Genomic DNA, 11,383 nt, shown 5'->3' on the forward strand with positions numbered 1-11,383 from the left:
GGTTTCTTTTACAACCGAATGGTACCAAAAGTCTGCATATTCTGGAATGTTAGCGTTAAAATACTTGCTGCAATATATATAAGCAACTGCATTACAATCATGTTGCGACACTTTGACATTATTTTATTGAAATGCCTCGTAACATGTATATGGCGGGGGCGATGAAAACTGCTGCAATAATAGTAACCAAAAACTCCACGTGATTCAACCAATACGTACCTTTTATGTTGAGTATACTGTCAATGACTGCATTCAATAAGAATTCGAAATGTCAGTTAAACGTGCCCTTTGCTGATAAATGTGAGAAATAGGGTCAACACAAAATTTTTAACGCGACAGTGCGGAATTTTTCTCTCCCTACCACAAAGGAAAGGGAAACGTATGCTGACAACGTAATAGTAGCAGTAGAAAAACACGACGGCGAATTGTACAAGCACCAGAATGAAGTTGCAAAGTACCATCATGATAAAAGTAAAGTAATTGCGTCTACCACACTCCACATGGCGATTTTACTTTCAATGCATTATGTTTGCCGGAGAAACCAGCAAGTTTCGACTTGTTAGTGCGCGATTTGCGTGTTAGCGTTTTCACGTTGAAAAGAGCAAGCAGTTGACAGCAAGGAATTGTGCCAGCACATTCTCCACACTTCCTATTAAAAGCAGAGGCACAACGCAGAGAGGTAGCAAGTGAAGTGTAGATGATGAATGCTGATGTGACTGACCATGAGGTGGTTGTAATGCACTTCACGTTATTTTTTTTAATGTGCATTAGGACTTTTCTGTCAAACTACAGGAGTTGCGTCGTCAGCATGAGCGAGACATAAAACAGTAGCTTTAATTTCCAAAAACTGTTGTTCTAAAAGCTTCGTTGGCATCTTACCTTCACAAACATTCACACGCCAATAAAAGACAAAATACATTATTTACGGGATGGACGTTAACGCAGTACTAATAAATGACGCAACACAGCTATATTAATATATCATCAGATAAATATGAAGTCCTTTCCATGCTGTTCGCCGCACTTGCAATCTTGCTCAATTTCTCCTTCGCTTTTCCACGTGCCGTGGCAAGGACGACCCAACAGCGCCATCCAACGGCTCTTAACGCCGGTATGTGAGCCTGAAATAGGTCGGACGTTAATGTTGTGTTATTTAGAATTCACTAGGGTACTACAAGAAAAGAGAAACTAACTGTATTTCCCAGACGACAGTTAACCACAAATTTCTTTGCCATGACCAAATCGTGTAAATAGCCGAATAAAACCACATAGTTTCACCTCAAGCTCTTTTAGCGCAGTAATTGTTATTTCGTGTGCTTTATTACTGAAAAGTTGGCTAACCTATGATTGCACCTTACAGAGGTTATACAATTTGTGCATTTATAACATAGATCCAGATTTACAAAAAAATACATGAGCTTTTGGAGCACTTTCTTCAAATGTTTTACAAATATCATCAATATAGTGAAATATACCCAATATAGTGAAATAAAAGTATTCTAATATATTTTAAGACTTCACATTGTTCAAAGCATGGTACGGAACATAATACTTCTTTGGATTGCAGCAAAAAAAAAACTTATCGATGACATTTTAATTGAAATAAACATCCACAAAATGTCACGATGTCACGAACATCTGTGTAGTGTACATAGTCCTAACTTAACCATGCATTCCATAGAAAACCCTTTGGAGGCTGTCAGTCAAATTGAGTTTAACCGTTTTACAGGCATCCGTCAAACTAGCAACAAAATCCAACGTTTCGTCGATAGAGCTTGCCGATAAGGTTTCTCCAATTTCTCTGTATCGTCGTTTAGCGCTCAGTAAACTCCCTTCGACAGACAAACCATTGCATATGGCGCACTACACATTATCCGATAAGGCAGATATGCCGTGCCTATTATTTGCTTTGAAAAGAACTCGTCCTACCTTTGCAGTGGCCCCGCTTGTCCATAGCAGTGTTGTGGCATTCTGCACATACACCTGATCCAGGTTTGAGCACGTGATATGGCGATGCGTATCGGCACGACCATGAGATTGACACAATCCGATAATGGACGCAATAACTACAGAAACAAAGTGTAATAATGTTGGGTTGCAGTTTCGTAAAGGTATGTTTTGTACAGGCGTATAGCTTGTATAAAGCAAAGATCAAAAACCATATGTATGTATGTTTTGGGCGTGGAATTGAATCGACCTTGTTTTGGTACAAATATCACTGCCTTTCTTGCTCCACTATTACCGTAACATCGTACATAAATTTCTGTGACGTCAAAACAATTTCTCCTTAGATGCGCCAACAAGTGGATCCAGAAACACATCATAAAATGTATCAACAAGGAGACGGTATATACGTTTGGTGTAAACCGAGATAAGAAAATAATTTGGCGAGAAAACGACCACATAAACACCGTGGTAGTTTTTCCCTTCTCTATCTGACAGGTCCCCCACATCACAATCGCTATCAGTCCTGCACAAGACCATTGTCCTCGCGAACCATCTATAAATTTTCTCTGAGAAGGAAAATAATCGCACCGAATCGGTTGCCATAACGTGAGGAGCTTGTTGCGAAGATCGTAGTTTGGTCGAAAACTGAGATAACTCTTTAACGCGGGGGCTCACAGCGCGGCTTTTGTGCAAACGCAAAACGGCGATCTTCTTTGATGTCAGCGACCTACGGCCATGAACTTTTCACATTCATACGGCGAACGGCTGTAAGGAAGTAGGCGTAGGGCACATTATCGATTTCGATAACATCTCTGCAAGTCCCTCGCCGTTATTTCACAAATGTCAATATTTACAGAGCGGGTTTAGAACGAATATGGTTCTACTATCATTCCGTGAAAGGCAATACGTAGATGGTTCCGGTCGTTATGGATTAAGCCAGGTTTGGGTCAGTGGGTTGCTGGGGGATAGTAACTTCCAATACCTGTTCTTGCGGACTTTTTTCAGCTCACTTGGACGTTCGTACTTGTCCGGGACGTTTCTCTTGCGATTCAAGTAGGCTGGAAGCAGCTGGGCGATCTCTGAAATACACAAAATGTTTTTCGGTCCAAAATATTACATTTGACGAGTGTTATAACTTATAAATAAGAAATAATTAAATAATAACCACCTTATATAGTTTACTTGAACATCGTGGTAAACTAAATTAAGATGACACCAAACGTTACGACAAAGGCTAATTGATAAACTCCATACAAAACATTTTACTCAAAGACTCTCAGTCTTATGATAAAAGACAATTGCTTTTCTGTTTTTATTTGAAGTTGTTCTGTTGGTTGTGAATTGAAAGAAACACAGCCATTGTGTGTCGAATGTGACGCATGTAAATCGGGCGGGCAAAGGCATTGGGCTCTTGCGGTTTGCGGCTGCACTAAGTAGGATTCCGTCTTTTTGCGCTTCGGTGACCAAAGGCGCATTTGCGAGAAAGTGCCTGCGAGAGCGTGTGACGTAAAACCGGCAACAAAGCGGTTACTATACAACTGCTCAATGGATAAAGCCCTCTATCCTTGTTCTCCTGTTCTGTGATGGATTACCGTTGAGCATTGGGCTTATTCACAGAACGCATAGTCTGAAGTTTTTTTTAGACAACTGTGCTTTGGATGGAAATAGAGATGAAGCAATTACGGTTGGGCTGGTTTTTACTTCGATGCGAAAGCGTTGAGTTGTGATATGGCAAGATATTTATATGTCGAAGTTAAAGACTCGTCTTTCTGTTTTGAACTAAACCGCGAGGGCAATCACCTAAAACAATAATCGAGAAGAGGTGCAGGTAAATCTGCCCTCCACTACTAACACCTGAAGTACAAACGATCCAGAATAACATGCAAATCTGAAACAAGGGATAAGACATTTCTAAAAGAGCAATACGATGTCATACTTGGCATTTGCCCCGATAAAGTTTCCACGCCAAACAAATTTGAAGTTGAACTGGATGCGTCACGTACTTGTACTTTATGTCTCTTACACTCTATCACAAGATCAGTAACAAGACTCCAAAGACAAACGTTCGCTCGATAGTGCGTCAGAATCCAGTTATCGATGTATGTCAACATGCGATATCACAAATCTTACCCAGCATGCATTCCACACATATTCAACACCACCCACCTCTGTTCCGACATCTGGCGTCGTTATGGTAACAAGCTCGGGTTTGACGCCGTTCACCGCAGGGCTTGCCTCCCCCTGACGCTGGAATGTGGATCTGGCGTCGCCTTTCGCGGATCCCGCGCCCACATCGGGCCGTGCAATGACTCCAGTGGCTCCAGTACGTCATTATGCAGTCCTGAGCTGCGTGGGAAGAAAGTATGGATTCGAGTTAGCAAAGGTTACAAAAGATTTAAATTATCTCCTGGGATCATTGGCAACAACTACAACAAGGATCCAGAACAAACCACTTCAAGACATTTTGTCAACGAAAACAGCGACACCGAGAATTGAATATCGCGCGTTGGAAGTCGGTCGCCAAGTGAACTTGTCGTTTTTTTGTGAGCCAGTTTATAAATGTCAATTTGTCTGCAAATTTTAAAACATTAAACCAGTTTACTCTCCTAACTAAGTCCAACAGCCCAAAGAGCACACGCTTGTTTAAAGATGTTTGCTAACAGTTGTAAATTGGCGATGTTATCCCTCGCCGGATTTGAAAGCTGTAACTGGGTAAATTTAGAGCACAGCTGGATTGGTCGCCTCTCGCCTGTATATCGGACTTCTATGCCGGCGTGAAATCGTGAGGGAAGATTTGTGTTCCTGGCTGCTTATGATTGTGTATTTATGGGACGATCTACTAATCGTTTGCGGAGCTTTCGTATAGATTAACATGTGTCTCGTGGGCCGCAATGCATCTCCCAACAATCGAATTAGTCTCGTTCGGACCACCCACCTGGGCATCTTAAACGTTGGTGGCGAGAGGAATCCATTTGTAAGCTCGCACGACGCTAGCAACTGTCCGACGCAAATGCGCTTAAATACACAACGCTACCGAGGGCTAATCCTGGCCCTCAAACAATAATTGTGCGATCTTTGCCCGACGCCCGTCTTGTGGGAACCGACCGGGTGCATGCCGGTTTTAAGACACCTCGGCTCCTTCAAGGCGGAGGGCCCAGCGCCTGCGAACACACTCCACTGATCGAAGCAGGCACTCAACCGGCTATTGGCGTCACGCTGGACAACTCTGCGACAACAGAGTAGACCCATCCCATTGGACAACCCGCGAATCAAGCGCTTTGATGCAAACCCTCGAAAAGGGAGTAGGCTAAGATCAGCAACAGGTGTGGTTAGATTGGTATCGCGGTGCAAGCAGCGGGCGACAAACAAGCATTTGAACGGTTTGTCGTATTTGGCGTCTTAAGAGGATTGAAGCCACTGAGCTCTTAATGCCAGTTTAAGTCTCGCCGATGGTGGTTGTGCCGCAATTAGACGCATGGAAAAGTGCATGACACGAATCTGCCAAACTGACAGCGCGCTGAGTGATGTGGTTGAAATACACTCTTCCAAGACCTCACGCTGAGATATTACATCACTCCAGCAATTTATTGCAGCCTTCGCCCAATTGAGAAGACCTGTTCAAGACCACTGCAGTTTGTTAGTCGAATTTTGTCTCTAGTTGAAAAACGAACAACAGTGAATGTTTTCGGGGTTCAGACATGCTGCACATTACAGATCAACATAGTAAATACAACAAATGTGGTCACTTAACCTGTCTTCTTGTGAAAAGGTTTTCACACAAAAATTGCAGAAGGTTACTATATACGTTTTATTCAACATTCCTGTTTGTGAGAATCCTTACGTCTTGATATGTGCAACAAACAAACAAACCACAAGGCAATATTTCTGCGTCGTTTTAAGATATAACGGTGAAAGCCATTCTTGTTCATCGTCGTTTCGAAATCGCTATGCATTGTTGTCAGTTGTATCGTTGCCAAACGTATGACGGACGAGGCGTCGAAAAGAACCATACATCAAGACATTGCTTTGTGCGTGGTCGACAAGCGCAAGTGTCCGCAAATGTCAGATTGCACTGCGTTCATAGAAATTGTACCGCCTCCCATTGTGCTCAAAGTGAATTGAGACAAAAGGCGGTTAGTATCCCACCGCGATCTAAAAGGCATTACATCATCACAGGCCACCGAATCTCAGACTTCTGCTTGTTATCGGGGACTTTGAAGAATGCTCGTAACCACCAATACACAGGGGAATGCAAGCACGGTCGCTGGGACATGACGTTGAACTCACGACCTAAGAGCTTTTCTTTCCCAAACACGACAGCAAACACTCCAGGGGCGCGGCGGATTTAAAATATCGACGTTCCTTGTGTAAAGATATTGCCGGCACCAAAAATAGAAAGGCGCTTACTTTTTCGCTAAAAGTGGATCGAAATGCCACGTTTGTGCTCAAACAATCGTAACGGTACAACGGAAAACTTCTGACCCGTTGCGGTGGCCCGTGCGCCCGCCGCCTTTTGTCAATGCGATCGTAAAGCCGTCGCAGAAGTGACCAAACGCAAATGCCATCGCAGGTATGGGCAACAGAGTTACGACTTGCTTGTTTGCGTTGCGTGCCCGTTCTCCGCTCTCCAGCCCTTTCCGACGGATGTACGACGTTTGGCAATTGACGGTGGCGCGAGTACCTCAGTGAAAGGCCGGAAACCGACAAGCACAGCCGCGGTCTGGCGGGATGCAATTTTATATCGCTTACAAGACTGCAGGGAGTGGCAACGTTCGGTCTTTCAGTGAATTTCCTCGCGTCCGACCGGGGGAGGTTCCAGGCACAACAACTCTCGCGTTTGGAGTTTGTTTTGAAAGGCGAGATAGTAACGATTTGTGGGCACAAAACAGCCCGGAGCGCGGCAAGTAGAATAGAATCGTTTTGTCCCCCTTTCTGTGACGACACAAGCGTTGCTTGTGAGTCGGTGTTTCCGAGTGCTAACCGGGTTCACGCCCGTGACACATGAGAGCTTCAGTGGTCGCCATCCTACCTCAGGCCCTATTTAAAGCATTATGACGTGAGCACTGTTCCAGTAAAGCCACTTAACCTCAACCGATAACACGACAAGTTGCGATTACAATCAAGAAAATAACTTCCGGAAAACATGAATGATTCACTTAACTTGACCGGCATAAGTTCGTCAGGTGATTATATGAACTGCACTGCGTTGTGCGGAATAATCTTTGAACAAAAGTGTCTATATTTACGCTGACGTTCGGCGATCAGATAAGGTTCCGTGTTTATTATGCAAGGATCGGCGATTATGAACCACCCGGCTTGTACAGAATGCTTTTGGGTATTCATCAAACTCATTTGTAGAACGGGTTTCCCGGAAAACAAATAATCTGTTGTATCGACGGCAATTGTCCATGTTCTCCTGAACAAATTGTCCTCGATAACATAATTTATTGGGCTTGTTTGCTGTAGTTGGGCTTGTTTTTCTAACAATATTAAGCTTACCTGGTCGTTCGTTTGCAGTGATTGCAAAAACTTACAAAAACGCAGATCATTTTATTGCTGCAGTGCATTCAAAACTTATTGGAATTGCTGATAACTACCAAAATTTGTCATTTTATATCGTTTTGGATAGTTGTTATGGTCCATTTCCCAAATTTCCCAATTCACTATCCCTTGAGTGATGGGAAATGTTGACATTATCCGCCGCAACACCATAGGGTAAAGGACTTCTATGCTTCACTAAAAAACTGTTTATGCGCGCGGTTGCACTTGTTTTTCTAGCGATATTCTTTCTCAGAGCAAGAGCGCATCGAGAAGGCTGACGTCACGGCCGTTTGAAGACGACGCGCAGTTATACCCAACGCGTATCGGTGTGCGTCATAGATCGGGATTTGAAGCTCCTTATTAGGCGAAAGACGCTTTACGGTCACACGTGCTCTATGCACCTTGAGCCGACCGCTTAAGATGTTTTTGTTTTGATTCAAAAGTAAACAAGTGGGGCGCAGGTGGGCTGTGGGTGACGTAAGTGGTTTGTCGACAACTTGGTTGTGAAGTAAGTATTGGACCATGAAATTTGGATTTGAATCTGATTTCCATCAACAAAATCAAATGCAATACATCGATTTTAAATAACTGTGTGATGGCTTTCCGCATTGCACGACAGCATATTTAATTTTATATCATGCAGTCCAAAATCATTGAGAATTTACCTTTCTGATATAAATATTCAATGTATTTATTTTTAGTGAGGCATATAAGTCTGCCCTTTAACTACTAAGTAGATGAACCCGGAAAAAATACCACTGTACCATTTTCATCAGTTGAGGTTTTTGTTGTGAAGACACGTCCGCCGTTGTTTACTTTTCTGATAACCTACACAAAAGCGAGGCGAAAGTTTCGGCTGCGAGGTTGCGCATTTCCACCGTTAACAGATGCCAATAAACTGCCGTCCTACACTCCCACAACTTCTATGCCCAGTTTACATAGAAGGAAGGCGCGTTGAAAGAACTGAGACGAGAAGTCTGACACAAAAAATCGTGAACACAAATTTTGACCAGCCGTTACAAAATAAAGCGTCCGGTGCTATCGGGCTGTAAAACGGCGGGTCTGTTTTGTTCAAAGACCCGGGTAAGCTAAACGAAAGCGGGCGTGGGCGCGTGCTTTTGCGAGAGGCCAAACTGCGGCGTGTAAGCAATCGGACAGGCTGCGTTTGAGAGAGCGCAGGTCATTGTGTTATTAGGTGTTGAAACGTGTGGCTTCTAACGGCCGTGTTTAGTTGCCTCTAATTGATCTCTAAACAAAGCGAAAACGGAATCAAACGCCCGGCGACGTAACGCGTTCCGACGACGCGGCGACGTAACTTATGACCGATGACGCCGCACGACCGAACCTGATTACGCAACAGTTATTGAAGTACCTATCCGGAAGGTGTAGTTTCCGTTGAGTTTATGACATGATACGTGTTTTCCTATTATTACGGGGTACACAGAGTTTGCGAACTGCCTGCAAAGGTTCAGATCATAACGCTGCAAACACGAACTGACAGCTGATCCTTTGCGCAATTGGCAAAACTGCACCCCAGTCCCCTGTGTCGAACTTGTCCGTCACGGCGGTTAAACATATGCGGGTTTGTTTACGCAAAAAGCGGTTTGCTGTTTCACGACCAAGTTAGGGCTTCATGAAGTTTAACTTTGCTGTTACCCCAACCACAGAGCAAACGACTGACATTTTTTCCGAAAACCCTATTTGGTTCAACACGCAAAGGTGAATTAATCTCAGGTATTAAAAAGACTCTCAGTCCAAAGGTTTGAACCGCGCTTTTGAAGTCGCCGACCTATGGGTTACTTATTAACTTTCGTCGCTCTTTGCCACTTGTCCACCTTACCGATGCGTTGTTTTCACCGGACAGCATCCAGCGGTCAACAATAGCGACGCAGTGTGAAGTCAAGCGGGCTTTGGTGTTACCTCTCTATTGTTTGCTGCTGACCGAGTGCGACCTGTTTGCTATTGCATACCGTCCAGCTGCTGCTTAAAAACATCCACAACCCGAATCCTCCCAAATACACAAAGACGGTGGTATTGGGTTTATTGTTTACTGCTGGTAATCACACTGCGCCTTTTCGAGGCAAACAATTTTGTATTCTTTACAATGTGAGGTCGAACTCAACTGCATAAGCACCGTACTGTAAACACGGTAAAATGGCAGTATTATGTCGTAAACCCGACAAGTTTATTGGAGCTTGTAAGTTACCACACCCAGCTTTGCTTTAAATACGCCTTTATCCCCACAACAACCGCGGGATTGCAGGGCACGCTTAAATCAAATGTAGAAAATTTTGCCCGAAGGCAGACGACAAGAAACATATGTTAATTTTGTGACCAGCAAAACTATCTGCAAACACACATAGTTCTGACTTAAGCAACTATTGAGTATACGCGCATATTTCAACATGAGACTTTAATGGGGAACAACAAGCAATTCCCTAATGGCGGGCGGTCACAAAAGCCTGTCCCAATACAAAGAGCGTTTCATTTTACCGGACATGGTTTGCTCTTCCGCTCGCGACACTTGCGACCCTATAATGGGGATCCTCCTCGGTTTATGTAGATCACTTGCAGAGTTTAATAAACCAACGGCAAGGACCTCGACGAAGCGCGCCTTGCCGCTCCGCGCGGGGCTTGTCTCGATCCCCGGGGAAAACCTATAGCTCAGCGCAAGTCTTTAATGTCGCTCAAATTGGACGCGCGATTCGCATTACGCGAAAGGTCGCGAGCCTCGGATTTAGTCCTAAATTAGTTGCTGATATTTAAAACCTCCGCGCGGACGTGAGCTAAGACGAAAGAAGTCTTTACGATTCCTAATTCTTCCGCTGTACGTTTTTAAAGTGGTGTTAGGCATTTGAAAACGTGCTCACCTTTGCCCAGGCAATATTCCTTGTAGTCATCACAACAGTCGCCCGACTTGCGGCAGAACTCGTCACAATAGCATGCGCGCGAGTATCGTCGATTGGACGAGAATTCGTACTTGCAACTGACGTCCTGACCGCTGCAACACCGCCCCACCTCTTTACAACCAGCATCCACTTCATTGAGAAACATCACTATCGCCAGCAAGGCGAACATCGCCCCATACGTAAATGTGAAGTTGACCATTGCGTGATAGAAAATATCGCCAGGTATTAAACCAGCAAGAGATTTTCTTGCTATTCCTAAACTGTTGTCGTGTTTCTTTCCGTGACGGCAAAGTGTGAAACCTGTTTGTTGGAACAACTGCGTTAACTCAGCGGCTATAAACTGGTGAATGTCGATCAGCACAAAACACTTAACCTCGGCTATTACTGGCAAATATTTGACTTGGTATATACTGGCTTGTTTGCATGGCAGTAAGCCGGGCCGCGCGTTTTTCTATCACGCAAGGCAAACAGATGAATTATTTTGGGAACAATTCGCGCTTCCAATTTCATGAGTTCGTCTTAGCAACAAAACAAATTACATTCTCTTTTTAAATGTGCTACCGTATTCAGCGCCTCGCTAACTAACAGAAATTTTCTTGCGCTGACAAATCTTACGCAAACGGTCGTTAAAATGACGCCACCAAGTCTGCTGCCAAATGTCAAAAGTCACTATTGTCTGCATTTCATTCGCACTAAATTCCTGTTGTTTCATCTTCTCCTGGCACACTCCGCAGTGCGCGGCCTTTCGCTATTCTGCGTATTGTTTCGCAGTGTACCAACACTTGAAGCTCCGAACCGGGTTCTGGTCGTTGCGAAAAAGGCACCCAGGTTGGACGTACCTCGCCGTATTTGCACTCGGGCGGGCGCCACTCACTTGGCCTAACACGTTTCTCCGGCGAGGGCGCTTTCTCGTCTTCGCGGGTTCTGTGCAAATCACCCATGATAATTTACTATATGGGGGCTTCTCTCGGGCCTGGGGTGAAGTG

The 11,383-nt window shown here is 44.3% G+C and overlaps 1 protein-coding gene across 1 annotated transcript; it reads right to left on the bottom strand.

Annotated features, from left to right (window-relative positions):
• Window positions 1-151: 151 nt before the first annotated feature.
• Window positions 152-11,114, bottom strand: LOC145899867 (somatomedin-B and thrombospondin type-1 domain-containing protein-like). The gene is made up of 5 exons (XM_082988795.1): window positions 10,359-11,114; window positions 4,114-4,293; window positions 2,930-3,026; window positions 1,930-2,066; window positions 152-1,121 (listed from the first exon to the last, which is right to left on the bottom strand). The coding sequence occupies exons 1-5, from the start codon at window positions 10,594-10,596 to the stop codon at window positions 985-987; spliced, it is 789 nt and encodes a 262-aa protein (XP_082844921.1). The 5' UTR covers window positions 10,597-11,114; the 3' UTR covers window positions 152-984.
• Window positions 11,115-11,383: the final 269 nt, after the last annotated feature.

Source organism: Ascidia mentula, chromosome 4 (assembly GCF_947561715.1).
Source record: "Ascidia mentula chromosome 4, kaAscMent1.1, whole genome shotgun sequence".
In the NCBI taxonomy this organism is placed as follows: Eukaryota; Metazoa; Chordata; class Ascidiacea; order Phlebobranchia; family Ascidiidae; genus Ascidia; species Ascidia mentula.

Coding starts and splice junctions, on each gene's coding strand:
- LOC145899867 (XM_082988795.1), bottom strand. CDS start 10,596: ATGGTCAACTTCACATTTACGTATGGGGCGATGTTCGCCTTGCTGGCG. Junction 3,027..4,113: donor CGCCAGATGTCGGAACAGAG/GTGGGTGGTGTT, acceptor TGTGTATTTCAG/AGATCGCCCAGCTGCTTCCA. Junction 1,122..1,929: donor CAAGCGGGGCCACTGCAAAG/GTAGGACGAGTT, acceptor GACCTATTTCAG/GCTCACATACCGGCGTTAAG.